Source organism: Corvus hawaiiensis, chromosome 5, assembly GCF_020740725.1.
Source record: "Corvus hawaiiensis isolate bCorHaw1 chromosome 5, bCorHaw1.pri.cur, whole genome shotgun sequence".
Lineage (NCBI taxonomy): Eukaryota > Metazoa > Chordata > Aves > Passeriformes > Corvidae > Corvus > Corvus hawaiiensis.
Genome location: NC_063217.1, coordinates 74,280,680 through 74,305,730, shown reverse-complemented (window position 1 = coordinate 74,305,730; position 25,051 = coordinate 74,280,680). Strand labels below are relative to the sequence as shown.

At 51.1% G+C, this 25,051-nt stretch overlaps 1 protein-coding gene across 2 annotated transcripts; it reads right to left on the bottom strand.

Moving 5' to 3' along the window:
- Positions 1-485: 485 nt before the first annotated feature.
- CCNI (cyclin I) lies at positions 486-24,227 on the bottom strand. Of its 2 annotated transcripts, XM_048303492.1 has the most exons (7): positions 24,031-24,225; positions 11,998-12,154; positions 6,509-6,643; positions 4,007-4,081; positions 3,700-3,840; positions 2,692-2,922; positions 486-2,087 (listed from the first exon to the last, which is right to left on the bottom strand). In XM_048303492.1, the coding sequence occupies exons 2-7, from the start codon at positions 12,109-12,111 to the stop codon at positions 1,626-1,628; spliced, it is 1,158 nt and encodes a 385-aa protein (XP_048159449.1). In that variant the 5' UTR covers positions 12,112-12,154; positions 24,031-24,225; the 3' UTR covers positions 486-1,625. The 2 variants fall into 2 exon arrangements, with proteins under 2 accessions (XP_048159449.1, XP_048159450.1); XM_048303493.1 differs by lacking the exon at positions 2,692-2,922 and having other exon boundaries at positions 24,031-24,227.
- Between the last annotated feature and the right edge of the window lie 824 nt (positions 24,228-25,051).

The following is a 25,051-nucleotide window of genomic DNA, read 5'->3' as shown; positions in this document are numbered from 1 at the left end:
CTGGCTTTGGAAAACTGAGCCGTGGGATGAGAAGGTCAGGGACTGGAAATACTCTAAGGATGGCAGGAAGGGCTGGAAGGGAAGGAAGACACACACCCTGCTGAGAAATGTGGCCTTGAGGGGGATTTTTTGAGCCATGGCAGGAAGAAGCCGGAACCCAAGAGAAGGCTGTTGTGGTGGACTGCTGCAGTTAAGATGGCACCTTGGAAGGCACAGGGCAGGAGGGGCTCCGGCACAGGGGGCATGGAGCAGCATCCCAGCCAGGCACTCAGCCTGGAAGGGCAGCAGCCCAGAGCAAGGAGCACCAGAGCTGGGACTAAAGCTGGAACTGCTGCAGAGGCAAGGAGTTCATGTTGGGTGGCTCCCCTGGCTGCCCAGCGCCTCTCATGTCACCTTTCCAAGGGTCTGGCACAGAGCAGCTCCCTGGCTGCCTCTGGTAAAACTGATCCAGGTCTCGGGTGAAAAGCACAACACCAGACTGGGAATCCAGGACAACTTTCTTTATTGCTACCAGAAGGCTTTCATCAGTACAATGGCTCTGGATACAATACCTTCCTCAGGGCTGTGGAGAGAGCTTACAGTCGGGACAGGGTGTTCTGAGAACAGGGTGTCACACGGAGGAGACGCGTTAAAGGTCTGACTCTTGGTTAGAAGTTACATGAACACAAAACTTGAGGGTCGGGGTGTTTTGTTTTGGTTCTGTGGCTGACAATGACACATGTTCCAAACCTCTGGCATCCACAGCCACCCCAGCACCTCACCCAGCAGTGCTGGGAAATGTGCAGGGAAAACGAGGCTCTGCACAATTGAAGGGTGACACTTGATGGGAGAGAACCAAGCCTTGGTGAGAATCCACACTGAGTGCAACACAGCAAGGAAAAAATAGTTTTGGTTCTAGTGATACAAAACCCAGTAACTGCTTTCTATGTAGGGAAAGGCAAACTGGTCTAACTGGGAGAAGTCTCTGCGCAAGGCACAGAGCACCTTCCCACTCCTGTGGGAATTACTGAAGTGTGGGGCAGCTTGCAAGCATTGGTTTGGGTTTTTTTCCTGCCTAATCTCTTGTTTAAATCCAGTTTTTCAATATTCTCACATTTAAACACCCAAGTATGAACAAAAGAGGTTTTCTGTTTAGAAGGGCAAAAGAAAGCTGTGGTGGAGGTGGGGCAGGACAGAACATCATGCATGAGACTGGCTGAGAACTAAAAGAGGAGGAAGCAGAAAAGGGAGCAGAGAGCAGGTGGGAATGGGATCAGAGAGGCATTAGTTGGCTGGGAAACCCGGAACAGCTCCACAGGGCTGATGTGAGCTCTCGGATGTGGAGAATGGGTTACAACACACAGGAGCAGAAAAACAGTGGAACCGACAACACTAGAAAGGAACAGGTTTTTGCTACTTTTTTTGTTTGGTTTTTGGGTCTTTTTTAGATTTTTATACTTTTTTGTGTTTTTAAGTGCTTAAATAGTGGAACTATAATTAGCCGCACAAGAAATAAAATTCAGAAAAGGGATGGGATTTTTTTTCCTGGTTTTCTTTTGGCTCCCTTCAGTTCAGCCTGACAAGGTACGGCCCCTTCTCGCCCCGCTGAGGCCACGGGCTTCCAGGTCCCGTGGTGGCACTCGCAGCTACATGACAGACACCGGCTGCAGAGGCGGGCAAGGGGACACGCTGCCCTCCTGCCGCGAGACGTCGGCACCGCAAACAGAGCCCATGTTCTCCAGGGCCACTGCCTCCGGAGCCAGGTCTTCGTTGTAGAGGCGCTTGATGCCGTCGTAGAAGTCGTCCACTTCCATCTCTTCCACCTTGCGCTTGGCGGAGCCTGGCTTGCAGCCGCTGCTGGGGGCGGGCAGGTGCGGGTAGAGCGCGGCTGTACCTGTGACGGGCGCTTCTGGCCGGCCGTTGTCCTTGGAGAAACCCGGCCCTGGGACAGAGGAGGGCTGGCGGTGGAACGCTCCTCTGTTACAGGTCACCAGGGTCTGCTGGAGGGGACTGTAGACATATACAGAGTTGGGCAGCAGAGAAGGCTGCAGAGTGGAAAGGTGATGTGCCACGAGCTCCCGGCAGTGGATCAGCTGCGAGCTGTCCATCTGGAGGGGGAAGACAAGCAGAGGTACCGGCTGTTATGGGATCACTGGCAGGGTGAGGAGAGGGCACGGGCTCCCAATGCCCCAGCCCCCTGTGTGCCTCACTTGCCAACAACATGCTGGACACAGGACCCCTACCACAGTGACTTCCACAGATACACCCCCTGCTCCTTCCTGCACCTCATGGGAATCATGGGGGAAGGCGGCAGAACTTTGAGGTATTAAAGGATTTCACTGCCTGTTTTTAGCAGCCGGAGTGTGTTCCCAGTACCTGGGAGGCTCCCTGTATGCTGTAATGAATAGCAGAGCCGCTAACGAGTTGAGTTTTTCCCTGGTGTGTTTTCTCCCTGGTGCAGCAAGGGCCTGTGTACATCGTGGCACACGGCTCCTCCTCATCACCCAGTGGATGTGGTCAGGACTGAGACCTGGCAGCACTGTCCCTACTGCTGTCCCTCTGGGCTGAGACCCAGCCATCCCCACACAAGTGGAACAGCAGGCAGCCATGGGCAGCAAGGAATCTCAGAACCCTGGCTGGCCTGGATCGCTGGAGCACCGAGCAGGATGCAGCCCCGGTCCCTTCCCGCTCCGTGTGCCCTGCCCTCCTCACCTGTGCCTTCTGGAGCAGCTCGATGATGAGAGCCAGCCAGTCGGGGAGCAGCTTCTCCAGCTCCAGGCTGACGATGGCCAGCGCCAGCATGGAGCCCTTGAACTGCAGCAGCTGGAAACAGGCCATGCAGTGCAGCAGCTGCTTGGTGAGCGCTGCCACGTGCTGCGAGGGGCTCGGTGTGGGCAGCAGGGCGGGGAGCTGCGGCCTGCTGGACACCGCCATGGCGTGGAACTGCGGGACACAAGCACAGGAGGCAGCTGGTGGCGCTGGCCAGGCCATGGCGCACCTTTGTAACAGCTTGGACACACAAGGGTCCTCCAGCCTAACCTCGGAGGCAACTTCTGCCCCATGGGGAAAAACCCGCCGTGTTGAACCCCCCAAAGCTTGAAAACCCACCAGCCTTTCCGGTGCGACCTGCTTGGGCACCAGGCTCTAGGGCTCTGCAAAAGGCCTTCCCATCCACCCTTCTCTCTCCAGTGCACATGTGGTGTTTAGGGTCCCAGACAAACGCCTCAGGCGAGGAGCGAGGATAAAATTCCACAGAGAACCTCAGGACACCTCCCTTGGTCTCCTCTCATGCACGGATCTGGCTCTTGGCCGTGCAGGTCTGCAGCAGGCATGGATCCACAATCACAGCCCACCCTTGGGTCTTTCTTCATGGCTGCACTCCTTGTTTCCCTGCTGCCTGGCATTTAGCTTTGAGGAAAACCACTGGCAGTGAAGAGTTAGGGGCACGATTTTCAGGAGCTTTGAGTCTGTGGCTTAACACACTCCAGACCAGGCCAAAGAGGACAGACCCATGTTTTGGATATTACACTCCAAGAGTGACAGGTCTCCTCTGAAATTCTCTGGCAAGGCATTTTCTTTCAGAAACTACAGGTACAGAGGAATTACAAGTATATTCCAAAGTCTTTGCTACCCTACAAGTAGAATTTTTGTCTGGGTGCTTCTTGACACATTATTTGCACTGACAGACACCAGAAAGGACATGGGTAGCCCCTTACTTACAATATGAAGGAAATCCAGTGGCGTTGCCATGTGAAGATCCCAGTTCAGTTTATCCAGGATGATCTTCTCCATTCTGCGAATTTCAGCTGGAGAACAACCACAAAAGCTATCCCGAGCCAACACTTTCAGTACTGGAATCCTCTGCAAAAGCCAAGGCAAAAAAGGAAATGAGAACAAATCATTATAGAGAAATCACACTAGATGCTTTGTTCCTGTCCTGGCAAGCGTCAGCCACCACAAGCAGGCAAAGGTAGGGCTGGAAGGGCAGATAATTCCAACAATGCCAAGGTAGGAAGAACAGAATTACCTCATCTTCCTCAATGGTCTTTGCAGCAAGGAAGAAGCAGCTGATTGCAATACAGTTCAGGTACTTTGGACGGGCCTGCGGGACAGGAGATAAGAGAGGGCTCTGTGTCAGTGTGATGCAGCAATGATGCCCTGATCCTTCTGTTGGGGCATCCCGAGCCCCAGCGTCTCATTGTGGATGTGCAGCTGACCTCTGACTACGCCCTGGCAGTGCCAAGCTGTGCCAAGCACAAATCCCTGCTCCGTGACGTCAGGCAGGGCAGGGATCTGCCAGCCCCGCGATCGGAGTGGGCAGCGTGGGACTGGAAAGAGCTCGGGTTTAGGCACTGCAGCAGAACTGGGAAAGAAAATCCTAAGGGGAGCTCGTCCCCTCTCAGAAAAGCCACTTCACCTGCTGCAGCAGAGCTCTGTTCCGAGTGCTGCCGCGGGTCTGACGCAGAATGGGAAGGGAAATGGGAATTGGAAAAGACTGTCTTTGCCTGGGGAACTGTAACTCAGAAAAACTTTTAAAAAAACCCTTGTGAAATTACCACTTGTAATTTCACACTACAGTTCCCAAAAATGTGGCCCAGGGATTAGTGGGGGAGAGCTGGTCCCTTCCACAGGGAGGTGGTTTTTAGGCAAGGTAAGTGGACTTTAGAGGGGACAGGGGGAGTTTTTGTGAGATTTGTGCATGTGACCACCTTGACAAGGGGCTTTACTTCCACTGTCAACGTAACAACCACTGGCCATGGCCACCTCTTCCAGAGTGGCTGGGGCTGGGAAAGGCAGAGGCTGTTCCTAAAGCCTGGCACAGCTGCAGAGCCATGAACAGCGCCTGGCAGCTGGGCCTCCTGCCTGCAGTCAGAGATGGTGAAGGCAAAGGGGAGTGAAAATCTTGCGCCGAACCTGAATTCCACTCACAACCTGCACTTGTGCATTCAGGTGTCCAAGGGAATGAATTCCCTTAGGGCAGGACTGGAACTGGGCCCTGCTGAGAGCTAACCAGTGCTGTGCAGTGAGATACACCAACACTGCTGGCTCTGGGTAACAGCCAGTCCCAGCAATCCCAAAGTCTGCTCCTGGGGAAGGGACTGGTGGTGTTCATTATAAAATCCCACAGAGAAGCCCCTGGTGAAAAAACAGGAGTTCAGCTGCATCACAGGAATGAGCTTCATGGGAGAGGAAAACTGGGGAGGGAGCACAAAACCCCAGTGCTCACCCAGGCAAAGCCCCCATTCCCACTCACTGTCCAAAGCATGCAGTGGGCTCTGGACAGGTATTCCTGTGCTTTCAGTACAGACTCCCTGGCTGCTCCAACTTGCTGAAAGAAAACCTGCACTAGAGGGCATTGGTTGCTGAGGGATCTAAATCTTTGCCATCTCAGCATTACAGTGAATCAGCTGCTCTGGGTTCTGAATAACTTCCATGGCTTGCATGAAAACATGATCAATGTTTATTAATATTTCAGGGGGGAGTTAATGAATGATGTCACTTGTGTTCTACCAAACTCTCTCACACGGGAATGCAAGGGCACAGGCTGGGAACACATCCTCCAGGCTCCCATCTCCTAAGGGATATGGCTTACCCAACACCGTGGTGGTGGGGTGAGACACGTGCAGATGAGAGCACGGGTTGGTGAGGATGGAATGTAACTGAGCAAATGTGGTAGGAGACGAACTTCCAAAGCCTGACTTCACAGCTCCAGGCCAGGCATTCCAGGCTGGAGCAGAGTTTGTTTTTTTTACTTGGCAGGTGCAAAGTGCAGCCCAGCTAACAGGGCCAGAGGGGCAGCAGGTCCCACTTGCAGGGAGCACAAATGTTTTCCCCCTTTTTAAAGCACTTTATATGGAGGAACAGCCTTAAACCCAAAGGGGCTCATCTATTCCAGTTGGGTTCAGCACAGCAGGAGGGCACAGCTGTCACATGGACAGCCTCCACCTGTGTCTGCTTCCCTTTCTCCTTCCCACCCCTTGGACCTCAGTGCAAGATGCAGTCCATCAGGCTGTAGAGCAGCTTGGTAGGGAACTGCTCCCCCAAAAGTCGTTGTCTGTGTCTCAATCTTCTTCACCCATTTTTTTTCCCATTTCCCTGCACCAGCCCCCTTGCCAGGCCCAAACCTCTCATCTGTTTTTTTTTCCCGGCTGGTTTCCTGCTAGCAGGTGCCCCAGCAATTCGGGGTGGTACAAATGGGAGGAAGGAAGCCGTGGAGGTGAGCAGGGCCCTTCCCTGGTGCTGGTGTCCCAGGGCTGGGCTGGGGCTGCGGCTGGGGCTCGTGGGCACTGCCTTTGCCTTCCCGAGTCAGCCCAGGCTCAGACAGGGAGCGGTTTCTGCGTGCCCAACCTCCCTGCCCCCGGATCAGGCTCTGGAGCAGAGCAGGTGCTGCCCACAAACGTGTGAGCAGGGCAGGGGCGAGTGCCGGGGAAGGAAGCGCTTCCATCTGGCCACACGGCTCAGACCGCGCACGCCAACAGTGCGGCAGCGCCAGGAATCTGTTCCCGTCTGTGGAGCTGCAAATGTTTACCTTTACTGCCGCTAAAAACCTGTCCAAGAGGCTGATGGCCAGGGCGAGCGTTTCTGGGTAAAGGTGGAACTGGTACTTGAGCTTGGCCAGCCACTGGATGACCTCATCCCTCTGCCTTGGAGAAATGGCTACATCCTGAGGGAGAGAAAAATAGACTGTTCTTACACACGGGCTGAGAAGGTCCCAAAGGACCAAAGGTTTTACCTCCACAGGAGTCACTCAGCACAGACACAAAACCTCCTTTGGAAAGGGGGAGCCTGGAGCCAGCCCCAATCACCACTTTGTCCCCACAGCTACTTATCCCATCCCAAAAACCTGCCCTGGAAAAGACAACTTTCCTTACAGCAATGTCAAACCTCACTCCAGTGTCACTGTACGGTGGGGAAAAGAGGATGGGTGACTTGCAGTTTGTCAAGCACTGACAGCACAGGCTCAGCTCCAGAGTAGTTCCCAGAAAGGTATTATTTATTTAGTTATTATTTTTTATTATGTTTTTAACCTCCTCAGAACCATATGGATGTACAGAAATTCCCAGCTGGAACAAAACTCCCCTTGCTAACAGCAGAGTGGAGGGACCCTGCCGGCATTTTGTGAGGAAAGGTTTATTTTTTTCTTCAGATTATGGGGATTTTTTCTAGCTCAGTACCAGTTAAAATAAAGAAAATTGCAGACAGCTGACACAAAGCTCTCAGTGGCTCAGTTAACTGGGAGCAGGGCTGCAGCAGCTACAGCTTCACCTGCAGTCTGGGTTTGGTGCTTGCTTTAGGTGTTTGGCCCGTGTCTCTCCCATCGATCTGTTTGGACAACAGCTACAGTTCAACCACATGCACAGCTCAGTCATTGACATAAAATCCTTTCCTGTGACACAGTTCAGAAGTACCTCCAGCTCTCCTAGAGCCTTGCTCATTAACCAGGGAACTGTCTGGTCTGGCTCCGATGGGGATTTTTGGGCATGATCAGCAAGGATGCGTCCAGAAGCATGAAAAGCAGGGCTGCAACTGCCCCCAGCAACACCATGAGGGCAAAGCAGCAGGAGTTTAGAATAAAACCACCCCAGAACCGATACAAAATAAATACTTCAGGCTGCATCCACCCCTGAAACAAGTAGGTGTACCTTCCATGGATAGTAACAGTGCCCGTGTTGTGCCCTGAGCCCCAGCAGTGCCCTGGTGTCACGGGCACTGTCTGCTTGCTCCAAGGGGCCTCTCTGCTCTCAGCTGCTACTCAGCTACAGCCTGGATCTTCAATAAAAAGTACCTGCTATTTTCTGCACTCCAAGAAACACTGGTTCTTTCTAAAATCATCGATGCAACTCCAGGGTGAAATGTGAGCCCCCTTGGGGGCAGGATGGCCCAGGAGCACAATGAACACACCATACACCAGGAGAGGTTGTTGAACACTCTGCTCAAGGTGTTTGGGACAGTGGGAAGGGGCCTGGCTGTACCCGGGGGGGAAGAAGGGGAATGCTCGAGGAGGGGGTGCAGATGGCATGTGTGGTGTTCCTGCTGGGGAGGGAGGGCTCTGCCTCACCAGCATGGGAGGATTTCAACACCACCACCCCCCCCCCCAGCCCTTCCATCCCTGGCAAATCCCGTTCCTGCTCAGTCCCACCAAAAGAGGCAGCAGCTTCCACAGCTCCCAGTGGTGTCTGTCCTGGCTGGGCCCCGTTTCCCTGCGCCTGCCAAGGCAAAAGGTGAGGCCTTCTCCTAAAAACAGCACGGCTGGGAAGGGTAAGACTCTGTCTCTCTGTGCTGCCTCTCCTCCCCGGCCCTCCTGAGACCTCTCCTTGGATCTTCCGGCCCTTCATGGGCAGCCAACAGGCACCATTTCAGACTGGGGGTGAGCTTTACCAGCAGGCTGGAACACAAGGAGCAGCAGCTGCACATGCAGTGCCTGCAGGGCCGGTCTTTGCCATGCAAAGGGAAAGGGTGTTTGACCCAAACCCACAGCGCAGCTGGGATGTGCAATTAAACCAAACCCAGCCCCACAGCGCCTGTGGGAGGAAGGAGCAACTGCAAAACATCCTCAGCTCGGTGCATGTCCAGCACAAGGAAGGCTCCAAAATAAAACTGGCTCCTTAAAACTACCTGGGGAAGCAAAGGAAAGAAGGGCAGTCTCCAGCTCTTTTTGGCACCCTACAAAAAACTCCAGACCCTAGCTTCAAATAACGGAGCAGGAGGGTGGGGGCAGAATCCCCTCACACAGACAGACAGGTGAGTTTAAACACCAGGAAAGGTTGTTACAGCCAGGTTTAGGAGAGAGGCAGCAGGAGTAAGAACTGGTCCCCCCGCCCCCACAATCCCTGCTGCTGCTCCATGCAGGGCAAAGAGCTTCCCACACAAATACCAGGCTTTATCCCTCTCCCTCAGAGCTGTCCCTGGGTCACCCTCCAAACACAAATAACAAAATGCAGCACAGTAAAATTAATTAAGCAGCGAGGTCACTGATCCTTAGTTAACTGAAACTAAAAGCAAAACTGAGACACTCTGGTGGCTGAAAGTGAGAAAGTCCCTTGGGTGGAAGGCGAAGGTTCCTCCTTGGGGCAGAGGTACTTTCTGTGTATCACCCCTGCTCCAGGCAGGAAAACCAGAGGCCATGACTTGGGCGCTCCGGAGTGCAAGCACAGAGCAAATCATCCCTAGGGATGCTGATCTCTCTCATACCTTGAGACTTTTGGAATATGCAGCCTAAAATAAATACTATCTGTGAATTCAAACACGACTCTAGTTTATTGCTGCCTCATCTAGAGAAAACACCTCAGCTGATAATCTTTTCCTTAAAGGTCTGCTGTCCCAGACAGGTGTTCTACTCTTTCCCCCTATCTGTTGCTGCCTGGGCCCTGTGGGCTCCTGGGCAGTGAGCAGGTGGCCTTTATTAGGACTGGAAATAAACTGAGCTCTCCTGATTCCTCAAGAGGTACAGAGAACAAGTGGGGAGACAGAGTGAGACAGAATAGGAAAGAAAGGAGACATGACACAAGCGACACTTTCTTTCTATAAAAATAAACCCAAAACTCTTGGCTCACACCCTTGTCAGCCACAAAGTTACGTGGTAATATGCAAAAATAAACCTTTGACCAGTCTTTACGGCTCCATTTCTCAAGCCTTAATCCCCAAGAAAACTTCTGAATGTCACCTGCATCTCATATAACCCATGGCGGGAGGGGGGACCCAGAGGGGAAAAGAATCCATTCAGAAGCAGGAGGAGGTTCCAGACTCAGCCCACCTGTTTTTTCAGGCTGAAAAGCCTTTGTGTGCTCTGGCTTTGGTATGCTGCACATACCCAGAACACTGGCCTGCATTTAAAGGAGGGAAACGGGAGTTTTTAGACAAAAAGCACAGACGAAACAGAAGAATCACGTACATTAAATCACCAGGAACAAAGTCCCCAACATAATCTGCACCCCATCGTAAAAATGAAAAGTCTTCCTGCTTTTACAACTACAGCTTTCTTTCTTCCCCTAAAGACCTCAACTGACACATATTTAGAAACTGAGTTTGTTCCGGTTTTAAACACCAGAACTAAAAACGTCTCCTGAAGAGTCAAAACAGAAAGTTTACTCCCCAAAAATACCTCCCTAGGGTCTCCAATCAGATCATTTGATTTCTGCAGACGCACTCAACGCTGTCAGTGGCAAAGCAGGTGAGTTCATTAAACCTCTGTGCAGCCGGTCCACCCTTGAAGAAGGGAACGGAAAGTTCCACACGCTTCGGGGTGCCAGATCTGATCCCCAGAGGATGCAGATTTCCCCATGCCATGAGAAATAAACAACAGTGTCGTGCAAGGGAGGTTTTAGGCTGCTGCAGCCGTTTTCAGAAGACGGCAGTGGATATTAGGGAATCTGGTGTTATCTTCTCCCAGATAATACAGAAAATAGGATAATTCACACTGAATGTCCATGCCTGCATTGTCGCCAAAGTGAAATGTGTCATTACAGACAGGAGTGTTCTCAGCTGCTCCGTGGCCTCCCAAGTCCGGATTTCCCCCGAACAGGCAGCTGTGTTTATGCTCTCCTCTCCATCTGACCTTCCTACATCTCACACACACACACATAGAGCTTCCACTCCCAGCTAGTGATTCCTTACTGCTAGAAAGCATTTAGTAGCACAGCACTGATAATGCCAGTGTGTGAGCTGACGTGGAGGAAAATAGAAAGAAAAAGGTTACACCGAGACACGCGTTTTGGGGGTGGAAATTCCAGGAGCAAGGACAAGCACAGAGGAGGGATTGCTGGGAAGTCTGCCTGAGGCGGATGGTGGTTTCTGAGCCACCAGAACCAACTTCACCAAGGCAGAAAGGCAAATGCCTCATCCCTGTGAAATCTTCACCCATGAATCTGGTTTGGTCCCTACCCTATCTTGTTATCCTGTAATCTTATCTCCCTACATTATAATCACCCCAGGAGTACTGCCAGCAGGGAACAACAGGCTGGTTTACCATAAGCCAGAATCTTAAGCTGTACGTGCCTCAAGACAGCCACAGCTACAACACACTCCACACCTCTGACAGCCAGATCACTCCTTTGGAAACTGAAATGTGGATTAGCAAAACTAATACTGAGGCCCCTAAAAATGTATTTGCTCCTCCCCCACAGCAGCAGCTTCTTGTTTGCCAGACGGAGAAAACAAACACGACAGGGATTAGCTCTGACAACAGCTGACTTACCTGTGTGAACGTTTCATGTGGTGCAACAACAGCAAGCCTGGATCCGAGCCCTCAGTGTGGTTATTTCAGCCCAACCCGGCAACAAAGGGCCAGAAATTCTGTGCCAACATCCTCACGTTTCACATTTTGTTTCAGACAGAACTTTGTGGAGGGCACAGGTGTTTGTGAGTGCTCAGGCGAGACAGAGCCTCCCCCAAAGAGCACAAACCCACTTCAGGCTGCGTGAAGCCATGAGCAGCCTGGTGCAACCTCCCTGTGGCACGAGCCAAGAGGGAGCCTGGACTACAGAGCCCCTGTGGGCTCTTCCACCCTGAATTTTCCTCCAGTCCTGTGAGAACATTCCTCACTGCAACAGGCCAGTGCCTGGCTCTGCTTCCCTTGACACAAGCTTGCATCCTGCTCCATAAACAGTCTGGCTGGAGTAGTGGGGTTCTTCCTGGAGCAGGCACCAGATCGGTGCTGTCATTAGTGAATTACTCCAAGAAAATGAAACTACTTTTAAGAACTGTTGCAGGGTTGGTGCCCAGCAGAAACAGGCGCTAATGATCCACACAATTTGTAAAATCAATTTAATCAAGACTATGTATGTGTGTGCTTTCACAAGCCCAGCAGAGATCTAACCCTGTGTGCTGTGCAGTGTGTTCTGCGCCCCTGGAGGCAGGTGTGTCCCTCAGATAAAGAGGGAATCACTTCCTTCAGAGGCTGATTCCCCAAGTCTCAGGAAAGGTAACTGCTCCTGAACACCTTCAGCTGCTCCCATACCAAGCCCCCCCGGACAGTCTCCTGCCTCTGCTAGGATGGATGATGTGAAAGACAGACATTACCTGATTGGGCTGAATTTTCGGCACACGTGCTTTCCACATTTGAGCTTCCCTAGAGATTGCCATCTCCAGAAGGAGAGACAACCTCTGGCTCTCCAGGGGTCCTGAAAACTTCATGGTAACCCTTGGATCCACCTGCCACCCAGCTGGATACAGCTACCTGCAAAACCAAAGACAGCCTAGTGAAACACTGAGCTGTGCCTGTCCAGGCAAAAGGCAGTGCAGAGGGGACGAAAGCTGCAGGAAATGAACTGTTCCCCCGGCCCTGGCGCAGCCTCACTCGGCAGTAACAGCCTGTCAAAAAACTTGTCCATTACAAATGGAAAACAAAGCAGAGACAAGGTTCTTATCTTTTATTTCTTTAAAGGCAACGGATTCCACCACCTGCTCTCAAATGGAGAAGATGATCTGATGGAAAAGGTCATTTAGGTAGTTCTAAGACTGCCTACCATGACTCTGGCTGCAGATTTTTGACAGTATTAAATCACTTAAGCAAAACAATTCAGCCCTGAAGGGTAAATCCATGGGAAAGTTATTGAAACTTCAGTTCTTTGCGTGAGGTCTTGTGCAATCCCCCAAAGGTGGTTATTGGCCAAACACTAACCAGGCATTTTCACATGAATACAACAGTCCAGGCTGTATTTACAGGAAATAAACAAGGTGCCGACTCCAAGAAAATAAACAGAATTCACAGGGAAAATGATCCATTATTATAAATAATAACAAAAACAGCTCTGAGCAAATGAAGTTTCAAGGTGCTTTCCCAGAGCTAAAGGAAACCTTAAAGATCAAGACTGATAGAGAACAAGTATTATTCTTTATTCACACAGCTTGCACCAGGTATAGTACCACACTCCAGTCCCACCTGGAGCCCAGAATGTTTTAACTGGCAAATAAATGTCAGGGCCCTCTGTCCTGAACAGGAACCCCATCTATATTAGATTTTTATAAAACAAATGCTGCTCCATGACCAAGGGACAGCCTGTACTGGCTTGGCATATCCCTAAACAAGATTTCCAGATGTCACTGCATAGATTGAACACCTTGGAACCAGGAGTCCCAAACAGGACCCCTAAAGCTCTGTGGTGTGTCTCTTCCCACCAGCCCCCAAATGGCCACTGCGGGCTGAAAAATCCCTGTTAGAAGTTCCTCACTTGCCCAGAGGGAGACTCTGCCTGGGGAAACGAAACTCCAGAACCTCCAACCACAGCTTATTTACGTCCATTTACTCGATTTTGCATTTCTTTTTTAAACCTGGGGCTGATCCTGAGGACACTCACTGTAAATGGGGCTGAAGGGGAAACAGGGATGCACATTCCCAGCCTCACCTCCAGCTCCTTCCCTTGGGGGCTTCATTAGCATCTCATGATCCTCCCATCAAATGCCACAGTTTTCCCCATGGCTGGACTAGTTCCCAAAGGCTGGATCCCTCACCGTCTCAGACCACAGCTGGAGAAGATGGCAAAGGTGGCCTGAGCACTGCACCAGGTGGAATGTGGCATGAGTAGGACCAGACCCACGGCAGAGGCTGAAGCTGGGACCAGTGCTGAGAGCTGGGGGACCGGGAGCAGCTCACTCCACGCTTGTCAGGAAAAAAGCAGGAGCTATATTTAGCCCGACCATGTCTCCTAATATGAAATATTGATGGTCCTTCCTTGGTTTTGCAGGAAAGATAGAGTAATTAGCCAACCCCCAAATCACTGCAGACCACACAGGGAAAAGTTTCAGGCCATTTTCTTCTGTTGTGACTGATAAACATTCCCACCATTTTTACAACACAAATGGGTTTCACAGGCCTCTGGAACCAGAAGAGAGCTTTTAGCTACCCTGCTCCCCTCCGAGGTTGTCCCTGTGCTGCCTGGGCTGGTCAGCGGCCTCAGCAGAGAGCTTGGGGCGTCCCTGGAGCCCCCTGACATACCCAGGGCCCTGCAAGGGGCATTTTTAGTGAGCACTGCTGCCAACTCCTCTCCAGTTGCCAAGGGCAAAAGAGAGGGGAAATAACCTTTCCTTTGTAAACCAGGGACGTAATTCAATTGAGGGCTGAGGCACAATAACCTTTATAAGGGAAAAAAGAAGAGGAATGACGCGCTTGAAAGTTTCCCTTGGAGCAACAGTGGTGCACAGTTTTCCAGCACAGAGAGCACAGCCAGGCGACTGGCCAAGCACCCCGGGGCTGAATCCAGTTTGCATCTGCATTTACATAGCTCTCCATCAGATAAATGCATGCCATTGGAAAAACAGCCAGCAGGACTTCGTGCAGGCTTCCCAAAACACAAGGGAGCCAGGGCAGATCGGGCTCTGAGAGGATGAGGAGCAGGAGGGCTGGCACAGCTTCCCAAAATCCAGCACAGTGAGGTCCACGGACTCTTGTCTCTGCCCAGCTCAGGATGATAATACCTGAGCGGCCCAGAAAGCAAGCCCAGCACTGCAGGTCCCTGTCGGTGTGGCAGCACCTCTCACACAGCAGCAGGGCCAGCAGGGCAGCTGAGCGTGCCCCCACGCCAAACATCTGCTCCAGCCAAAAATTTCCCGTGTTTTTCTGCAACCGAGCCTGAGTTCCTCCATGGCTGGAGGAAGTGCCCAAGCCAGGACAGCCACCATGAACTAACTCACCCCAGCTGTCTGCTTCTTTCCCTGACTTAAAATTAAACTTTAGCTCTAGGGTGCTGGCTTTTTGGGTTCGGGTTATTTCTCCTCTGTGGTTACTTTGGGAGTCTTTCAGCCACTGTTCAAACAGTTCCTGAAGTTCCTAATCTTCACTGGAAGGTCAACTGGCTGCACTGAAACCTCTTAAAGAATAGATGGGGAGTTAATAAAGGAGAAGTGATCCCAGTCAAGGCACCGGCTTTGACATCTCCTGTGAGGAGCTGTAAGTCGGATCTCGCTCTAAAATTAGAGCGAAAACCTTGGTGCAAGGTTTTCACTTGTGAGAGGCATTAAAGATCACCTGCTTATCCACGGTAAATACCCCGAGCTGATCCATAAAATAAAGACCTCTCATCTCCTAAAGATCTCTCTTTGGTCCAAGTTTATAGCTACCTTGGCTCAAAGAAATACTTTTCCGTTTCCCTGGAGAGATTTTAGGCTGCGAAGTGCTGCAGGCTACAGTTTCCAAAAGCAGTTTCTGCAGGAATTGGGGCAGACGACTCCCTGGCCAGAAACACTTCATGGTTTGGGGGGTGCATTCGTGTAGGATGCAAAATAGAGGAGTTGGGTTTTTTCCAAACCTTGTAATCACTTGCAGTGACTATAAAAAGTGCCTCCTGCACACAAAAGATGCTGTTCCAGGAAGGTACTATCCACTAGCAGGACAAGCTCCTAACATAGCTCCTGATTTTCCTGCCTCCAGTTGCAATTTAACTGTCCTGATACAACTGCACTATAAACAGGATCACTGAAGTAATTTAGGGCAGTAACAAAAACTTCTTTGGTTTCGATTGTGACTTGTTTTCTGTTTGCTATGGGGGGGTTTGTCTGTTTGCTTTTTTAACACGGCTCATTTTGTAAACAATTAACAAGAGTTCTAGGACTAGAGACAGCCCAAACTCCACTGCCTTTGTTTTGCACATCAAACCAGGTGGGTATTCTGAACAAGGGGGGCAAATCCAGTAGAGCTGAACCACCACACCAATTTCTGCAGGCCTTGTTAAGTATTATCAGGGACCAGCAGCCAGATCTGCTTCAGCTTTAGCAAGCAATAATAAAACCTCACAGATGACCTTCAAACAGATTCTTCTGGGCAGTGGGGGGAAGGCGAAGCAGAAGGAAGAGAGGAAGAGACTGAATTCCTTGCAGCTCCAGCCAGCCATCTGTGATTTCAAAGGATCCAAGCCTACTGCTAGCAGGAATGTCTAACTGCAAGTTGTGATTAGAAATTTCAAAGCTGTGGGCGGGGGCTGGGATGGATGTTAATTTTAGTATCTGGGGCTTTCTCTCAGCTTAACTCTTTCCTTACCCCCCAGCAGAGAAGCAGTCTGGAACTCTGTGCTGGGCAGAGGGAAATCCCAAAGCACAGCCTGATGTGACAGCAATAAATGAGCAGATGACCAGTGTGGGTTCCAATCACCTGGTTTGGGTTGTACAAAATAAATGGCCAGTGGAAACAGCTTGACAGTATTATTGTGAGACAATAAAAATTTTGCAAGCTAAATGGCTGGGAAAAGTATGTTCGGGAATATAATTTCAAATGTTGACACCTAAGTAAGCAAGTCAGTTTGAAGCAGATACAAACACAGTAAGAATACGAAGTATGGTCACATACCAAGTACAGTAAGAGTTTTCCCCATGAGAAGTGCGTTCGTGTCAGACCTTGGGGGCTGTGGGTGATCTCACACCTTGAACCAGCAGCACGTTTGAGGGGTGGCTAAGCCCGAATTGGGAAAGAGGCAATTTTCTGGAGGCTGGGAGAGGAAGAGGGCCCTTGCCACTTGTCTGTGTGACTCACCCGAGCTGCCTCCCACAACCTGCCACAAAGGCAAGTCTGTGAGGTATTTTGGCAGCCTCGTTCAGGTGGGCTCATCACACGCTCGCTCGCCACTTCTTTTCCTCCAACCAGATTTTTCCTGGGAGTGCAAATAAAGCTGACCTCATTTTGGTGCCGGTTTTCCAAACAGATGAATTTTTCCAAACATTTTAAAGGAACCTGCCAGCTAAAGCCACGGGTTGAAAAGGGAATGCAGAGCAGTGTTTTGATGGGAGGGAAGGGAGGAGTTTTTATGTCTGTTTTGAAACAGAAATCCCAGGGTCCATTTAGCAGCTAGGAAGGAGGGGCTCTCCAGAAAAGGGCTGCTCCATAAACTGGACCAGTTCTAAGAGATCTCTGCTATCCTTCATTCCCCCAGCCTTGTGACTGACATCAGGGGTTTGCTGTTTACAGGAAACTTAAACGGTATTTTTCAAAGTAGGGACTTTTAAAAAACAAGGTAGAAGATTAACTCCTGACTGAACTTTCAGACAATGTCACCATTCTTCCCTCCTGGTGAGATGGGCGTGCTTCCAGACCCATGCCTGCCCCACTGCCTGTTCTAGTGGCTCTGGTAGGAACTGCCAGAGGAGGAGGAGGAGGTGGAGGTTTGCATTTCCTTTTTGTCTGGCAACTGCCAAGATGAGTCTGCTCAAGCAGCCTTTGCCCAGAAAGGCCTTTGGTCAGTAACGGCTTAAATATTCCGAGTGGTGCAAACAGGCTGTTTTAATCACAGCTCCTGTCCCTGCTGCGGCAGCAACACACCAAGCAAACTGTGGATAAAACGGAATTCAGGATTCAGCCCTAGGAGAACAGCTCCAGCTGCAGAACGTATGTGTTGATACAAAGAGCAGATGAAACTCAATATATTTTCATGAGTTCTGCTCCGAGATTTTGGTTTATTTGAACCTAAAAATCAGTGGAGGATGTAAATTCCTCACAACATTTATAAAAATCAGCCACGGGATGGATTTCAGTAGGAATGGGCTATTGTTTGGCAGCAGATCCCAAGGCATAGGTGAGGAATGTGAGCCTTTATTGTGTGCACTGGGGTGTCAGCCCTCACCTGGAATAATCACAGTGGTCACATGACAAAAAGATGGTGCCATCTTGTTCAGAACTGAAGCACCAGGCAGAATAAAGCAGAGAAACGAGCGTCTGCTGAAACAACCCTCACTGTTTTTATGCTTTTTCCAATGTAAGTGACAGGTAAATCCAAGACAGCAATGGCTGAGCCCTGTACAAATTCCCTGTACACCACTGGCAAAGGGACAAGCAGCTCCCAGAAACAACTGACCAAGGTTTGCACGGCAGCCTCTGGGTTCTACTTTGGGACTCTCTGGATCTTTTGGGGTCAAGGTCCAGGACTACTGAGGAACACCTGTGAAGCTCTGAGGAACTCAAAGGTGTTGCTGTTGCTGAGCCACCAAGCCAGGGGGCTGAGGGAACCCCAGCAGTTTCGAAGGAGCATCACCAGCTGCCCCTTGACTTAGGGAGAGCCGAGCACCCAGTCAGCAGCACCTGGGAAAAGTCTATATAAGAGGCAGCTGAGGCAGCACCACCTTCTGCCAGAGCTCATGTGGATCCGAGTTGCTGTGAAGGGGGATTCTGGCAGCCCTGCTCCAGTATAACCAGTCTCAGGCACGCTGGTGGCACACCATGGGGCCATTTCTCCTGCAGGGAGTGCCAAGGGCCTTGGTCCTGCAGAAGGTTTGGCTGTCTTGGAGGAGCTGTGGTGCCAAGTGAAGGAGGAAGTGAGCAGGCTGCACACCATCAGTTTCATGGCAGATGGACAAGATTTTCTCTGGGACTCGTCAGGCTTGGAGAGCCTCAGTCCCACCTACAATAAAGAAGCAGGCAATGCTCACCTCCACCATCAGGGTAAGTGAAGCATCTGGGGGAGAAGGGGAAGGGTGGAAGCAGGTGCCTCCTGGCACTAAAAGGAAAGCTTCTGCCCCACCTCAAGGTTTATAACTACAAAATAAGTTTCAAAGGATGTGGGGTGAGAGGACAAGGCGGCATCAAAAAGATAAAAACAAATGATACCTAAGTGGGGTCACTTTCAGCATTTGCATGTAAGCATGGACACATCTATGAGGTTCCATTATGGAGAAATCCCCCACACCCTTTCTGGTAGGTAAGCACGTTGGGGTGCTTTCCTGAAGCGTGTATGCTTATGAACACAGCGCGGGGAGGTAGCATGGAGAGGTGTGCGCAGGTGAAAGAACACAGAGGTGTGGTGCAATGGCTCCTGTGAGCTCGGAGTGCTGCAGTGGAGGGATACAGGCTCTACTGGAAAGAGGAGATGCTGGTGCCTTGGTCCCCGTGGGGGACTCCCAACGACTGTGGCATGTGCAGGCAGAACAATGTGGCAGAGCTTAAGGAAGCCAGGAGGATCCGGGACAGAAGGGCTCCACCGGACCTCCCACCCTCCTACAAGGAGGGGCTTGTTGGGACATGTGAGTGTCAGAGGCTGCCTTGGCTGCAGTGACCATGGGATAGCAGAAGCAGCTGGGGGAAGAGGTTACACAAAAGCCAAAGCCCAGCTGGAATTGCGTCTGGCAAGCTATGGGAGAGACTAAAGGGACTTGAGTACTTGGGTAGCAAGAGGAAGGCCAAGGACGATCTGGGCAGACTCCTGGCTGGAAGTAGGGTCTGGATAAGCAGACAGTGAGGTGGATTGAAAAGTGGCTGAATGACTGTATCCAGAGGGCGGTAACCAGTGACATTTCTTTACTGGGAGGGTGACAGAGCTTTGGCTGGGTTGCTCAGAGAGGCTGTGGAGTTTGCATCCCTGGAGACACTGAAAAGGCTCCATGTTTGGACCTGGTACAGAGCAACTGGTCTTAGGTGGCCCTGCTTAAGCAAGGGCCTCAGACAAGGTGACCTTCAGAGGTACTTTCCAGCCTCAAGCACTCTGGGATCTCAAGGGCTAAAGGCTCAAAGCAGCCCAGATCTAAGGGCCCAGAGCAGCTCATCTGTTCTTCAGGCAGCAGGAAGGCTTTAAAATCAAAAGACAAAGGGGCAAACCAAACCTGGCATTATGTAATGTCTCACTGGTAGTCTTCTAAAAGCAACACATGCAGAGCATGATTCACTTCTCCCACCACCAATGTAACTTGGTATAAATCAACAGTAACTTGAAGGAAGTCACTCCGAGGAAAACCAAGCTCACAAAGTATGAAGGAGAGCAGTAATTTCATTTAATAGGGCCAGAGGCTTTCAAGCTCATAAAAACTAACTCTCTACAGGCAAGGGCCAACAGGCATTTGGAATTTAAAGCATCATGCACCACCTTTTGAGTAAAATAATCCCCTGAAACCAAATAAATACAATGCCTCTGTGGGCAAAAACACAGAGACAGGATTCAGCAGTACCTCTTTTTGTCTTTTGGCAGTAGTCAGTCATTAACATCAATGAACAGCAATAAAACCAAACAAGTTTATACCCAGTTCAACACCCACATCCAAAAAATGTCTGACTACAATGGCTTGATTCCTCTTGACAACAACAAAAGAAAATTTTGTCTGAAAGCGTAAGTGCTCACCAAGGCCAATACTTTGCTTTGTAGATTCTGACTGGCTTCAGGATAAATCAGTGATTACAGCTAATATCAGGATACAGTGTGAGGCAGTAAAAAGAGGTAATTATGAGGAAATGAGGAATTATCTGCTGTTGAAACAATAGATCAATTATGAGGTACAGCACAGTAGCTGCAGAGCAGCATTCTTGTGCTCTGAGGGTACTGCCTCCTCTTTCTCATCAACCAAAGAGGGTTGCTCTTATAAAGCTTAATTATCCTCCAGGAGCTTGAGCTTGCTGACTAATTAGCATCTTGTTGAGACAATACAGAAAAGGACGTAATTCCAATTGTCCGCAAAAATAGCATGGCACAGGCACAGTCCTGGCTCTTCCCTGTGTGTTCATCTTGCCTGTCCTATGACAGTCTTGATATACCCACAGCTCCGGACAACCTAAAACCAGTCCCGAGCCTAAAATAAAATGAACGCAGACATGGGAGCTCTGAGAGGTGGGGTACAGATAAAGGGGAAGGAAGCAGAGTGTCTGAGGCAGTCCGTAACAGCAGCTGGAGTGCTCCTGCTGCTGCTTCCACCGCTGAGTTGTGTGAATCCCACTTTGCTCCTGTCACTGCATGCACGGACACACTCGCAGGGCTCTCACAAACGGAGACTAAGCTTAGTTTGATGGCTCAGCTGCATGGCTGCAGTTAGGAGCATGCCAACAGCCCCAAGATTTACAGTCAAAATTATTAAAAAGGGTAAAGGTTGAAGTTTTTAGGAGCCAAGTTCTTGTCCAGCAGACCACTGTAGTCAAGTCACCCCAGCCAAGAAACAGGATCTTGCTGTGTGCGGTGAAAAACCACCAGAAAGGTACAAAAGCCTCTGGCAGATGGATTCATCCAGCAGTGCCCATCATCCTGGTAAAGATGTTTGGTGTCTGGGCCGATGAGCAATATGGAGTATCTGCAGTAACATGTTATTTATGAGTGAGCTTTTAGAGGAGTTTATGGCACAGCAAGTGCAAATACCCGCTGTGGTTAGTCAATGAGTGTTGATAATATTTGCAGTCAGCAAACACACAGGAAGGGAAAATGTCAGACCACATCTGCTTCGTACAGAGACTGGAGGCACCTGAGATTTCCTTCCATCTCAATGACTTCACTGTGCTTTTCTGGCTTTTGAAAATAGCTATTATTGTGCTGTGTTCTCAAAGAAACTATTCTCAGTGAAGTAGAATCCCCCTTGAAATCCACCTCCTTGATGACCAGCCTGGCTATCCTGGTGCTTCATTGGAGTGTGCTGGTGACCAGTTCTTTGGTCAGGACCTCCTCAGGCCCCACAAAGTCATGGGAGCAAAGGCAAAAAGGCATATACAGGCAGGTTCCTGGGCAAGCTAGTTCTTGGCATACATTGTACCTATTGCAGGGGAGGAATACAGATCCCACAGCCGTGTTTCACTCCATCTGGAGATACGTGTCTTCTTCACTCAAGGTTTGGTCCGTGCTCAGGTAATCGAGCCCTAAGGGTTACCATTTGGCAGTCAAAATACCATGTCTAGTTTTCCTGAGGCCACTGGTCCTGCCTGACTTATAAAAAAATCTCTCAGTGTGAAGTAAGCTGCAGGTGTTTTATCTCTCCCTCCCATCGCCCAGTTCAAATGGATCATTTACATCAGCGTGATGCTGAACTTTATTTCCTAAATATAAAATGTGCCTCGTAAAAACACAAAGATTAGACCCGTGAATATAAGTGTTCCCAAAAAGCCAGTTCAGCATGAGGTCAAGACTAATTATTGCTTTAACCACTGGATGGCTGCAGGTGTGCAAGGGAAAGCATCTTCCAGCAGGCCCTGAGGGAAGGCGCCTTCCACCACAGGGACGCTGCTGGAGGTCTCATTTCAGTCCATGCATGAGGAACGCTAAGAGGCAGGTGAGCACAGAAAGGCTGAGGATGGAAAATGAAAGAAACTGTAATTACAGGGGAGATGCTCAAAGCTTTAAAAAGCTCTAAACACTCGGTCCACCAAAAAGCTTCTCCCAGGGCAGTGACACGAGCAAAGACAGCGGCATTGAACAGCCTCGCACTTGGGCAGACCCCTGATTAAACTGATCAATGTATGTACATATTACCGGATTCACCTGAAAATAACCTGAGAACACCACAAATGTTGACGGCATCAAAGGGTTACTATAAGCTGGAAGACAGGTGTGGAGACAGGGAAACACAGCTCCCAAGACCTGACCAGAGAAATGCCCCACAGTTCCTGCTCACTGCGGGCTCTCACCAGCACGGGCTGCAGCCCTGTGACACCCCAAACATGGAACAGTGGGAAAGCCTGACCCTGGCTGGCATCCAGCAAGGAGGACCTTCTGTGGACAGGATCTCGACAGAGCAAGGCTCCCACCAGAGGCAGTATCAGTATTTTTAAGTAGGGTCCCAGACCAAATAAAGTGCAGAGAATACAGAACAGACACAGTAATAGCAGCAGCTAAGATCAGTTCTGCCACATCAAACTGTACCTAAGTTCTACACGGGGGTGAAGGATAATTAAGTGTGTGTGTATCTATATACACACACCCCCCTCCATGTGAAAGTTCAGTTCCTACTGGGGAGAAGCCAAAAATCAACTTCCCACATCCCACGCCAAGGTCTGTGTAGGCACTGATGAGAACGAGCCCTGCCCCTGCCCTACAAGCCAGCCAAACTACTTGATAACCAAATCTGAATCATTTGCAGGGATCCAAAATCCAACCCTCGAGACAAGGAAAAGATGTCATGATTTGATTTTTGAGAGACACCCTCACCTTGCCTGACCTGGACTCCAGGTGCACCTACAGTGGGGCAGAGGTGGGGGGCACAGCTGTCACCTCTGCAGGCAAACGGGAGATGCTTCCCTTTCCCAAGTGTGTCATGCACCACTCGCATCTTGCTCAGTTTAAACATTTAATTTAAAAAAATCTCACCCTTCTGTCTTAAAAAGGGGCTGTGCCGTGTACATGCTGTTGCAGCAAACCACAGAAAGAAATGTCTGGGAGCAGACAAAGGCTGGTGCTGAAATAATTTTTAAACTCAAGCTTGAATCAGCTTGCCGTCTAACACCCTTACTTTTAAGAGTGGTGCTGTGAGGGATTGTTCCTTTTTCCCTCCTTCACAGGGTCAAAAGGGGAGGATAGGAGAGCAGGTTTTTCTGTGTTCAATGGACAAGTTTTCAGGAGGATTTTTTTTGTCAGTTTGCTTTCTACTGTAAGCACAAAAACCCATGGCAATCTCACTCCTTTCAGTTCACCCCTCTGGAGATGGATTTAGAGAACACAATGCTGCTCTTCCTTCAAGGAAACTTCTTCCATTGCAGACGGGAGAGCTAAGAGGGAAGCAGGGAGAGAGTGCAGCCCATCTCTGCAAATGAAATACACGAAGACAAGGGAACAAAACCCAAAACCAGGAGGCCTGCAGGAAAGCTGGAGAGAGACTCTTCTTCAGGTACTGTAGTGATAGGACAAGGAGTAATGGGTACAAATTGAAAGAGGGGAAATTTAGGTTAGATATTTGGAAGAAATTCTTTACTATGAGGGTGGTGAGACACTAGAACAGGTTGCCCAAGGGAGGTTGTGGATGCCCCAACCCTGAAAGTGTTCCAAGCCAGGCTGGATGGGGCTTGGAAGAACCTGGTCACCTGGAGGTGTCCTGCCCATGGCAAAGGGGTTGCGACTACGTGATCTTTAAGGTGCATTGCAACCCCTTTAACATTCTATGACTGTAAATCCCGTGCGTCGCGCTGTGACCAGAGTCACACCCGGGGCACAGATGCGCTGCTGAGCCCCTGCATGGGGCACGGGGTCACGGCGGAGGGGCGGGAGAGGACCCCGCGCCGGCACCGACGGGCACCGCATCCGCACGGGCACACAAAGCATCGCTCGCAGGATGCCTTGCGCGCGTTTATTTTGCGCGTGTGTAATTACAGCGTTTATAATTACAGCGTTGCACAGAGATGCCGTGCGCGCACCGCGCACGCCCCCCACACCCCCGATCCCCCCGTCCCCTCCCGGCTCTCACCTCCCCTGCGCGGCGGCGGGGTGCCCGGCGGGGCCCGGCCATCAGCACCCCATGGCGGGGCGGCGGCGCCGGGGCTCCTCCGCGGCGCTTCAGCACCGTGCGGGGCCCATGCCCGAGGCGGCGGCGGCGGCGGTGGCCGGCGGGCTCCTCATGTCGCCATGACGGGGGAAGGAAGGGTGAGGGGGTATCTGGGGGGAAGGACGGGGGTAGGCGGGCCGCCGCCGCCGCCGCGCGGGAGGGAGGGAGGGGGGTTAAACTAAACTAAAATAAAACAAAAATGAAAAGGGAGGGGAGGGGAGCGAGAGGCAGCCCGCAGCCAGCCGCTTCCCGGGGGGATCGGGGAGGGGAAGGGGGGGGAAGAAAGAAGCGCCGGCGCGGCGGCGCGAGCGCCCCTCAGCGCGGAACCGCCTCTCCTCAGCGCCGCCGGCGGGGGACAAAGCCGCGCGTCAGCGATACGGAAGGCCGGCGGCGGCTGGAGGCGGTTCCCCCTTCCCGGTTCTCCCCTCCCGGTTCACCCCTCCCTGTTCCTTCCCCGGCCCGGCGGCTGTGAGGGGGAGTGGGAGGGCTGGGGGGAGAAAGGGGACTCTTTTTCCTGGCGGAAGCATCGCGCGGCAGTGTGAAATCGTGCGGCGGTATCTGCGGCGCGTGCGCGGCATTATCTGCGGCGCGTGCGCGGCATTATCTGCGGCGCGTGCGCGGCTCTGTGAGGGCGCTGCGGGGCTCCGGGCAGGGCCGGGGGACGATTGTTAAAGTTGCCTTTAGAACACTGGCGAAGCGATAGGAAAATGTGTTTGTTTGTAAAGTCATTGTAAATGAGCCCCGCGTTCTGCCGATCTTCGGCAAAAGCTTGATGTTCTCGCCTGTTCCGTGCGTATCCCGTGTTTCCCAGCCTGTGTGTGCTGGAACTGAGCTCCCTGTGTTATCCGTGGTGATCCCGTATTTACTGCCCTGCAAAATGTAAACAGGGATTTGTCCTGGACTTTATTTACTTCCTTAGGCCTTTCCCTGGCACAAAGGCCTG

What these genes read in the sequence shown, in the direction of transcription:
- CCNI (XM_048303492.1), bottom strand. Translation starts at nt 12,111, where the DNA reads ATGAAGTTTTCAGGACCCCTGGAGAGCCAGAGGTTGTCTCTCCTTCTG. An exon ending in AGACCATTGAGGAAGATGAG is followed by an intron (nt 3,841 to 4,006) that starts GTAATTCTGTTC and finishes TGGCTTTTGCAG; the next exon opens with AGGATTCCAGTACTGAAAGT. An exon ending in AGCTGCTCCAGAAGGCACAG is followed by an intron (nt 2,088 to 2,691) that starts GTGAGGAGGGCA and finishes TTCCCCCTCCAG; the next exon opens with ATGGACAGCTCGCAGCTGAT.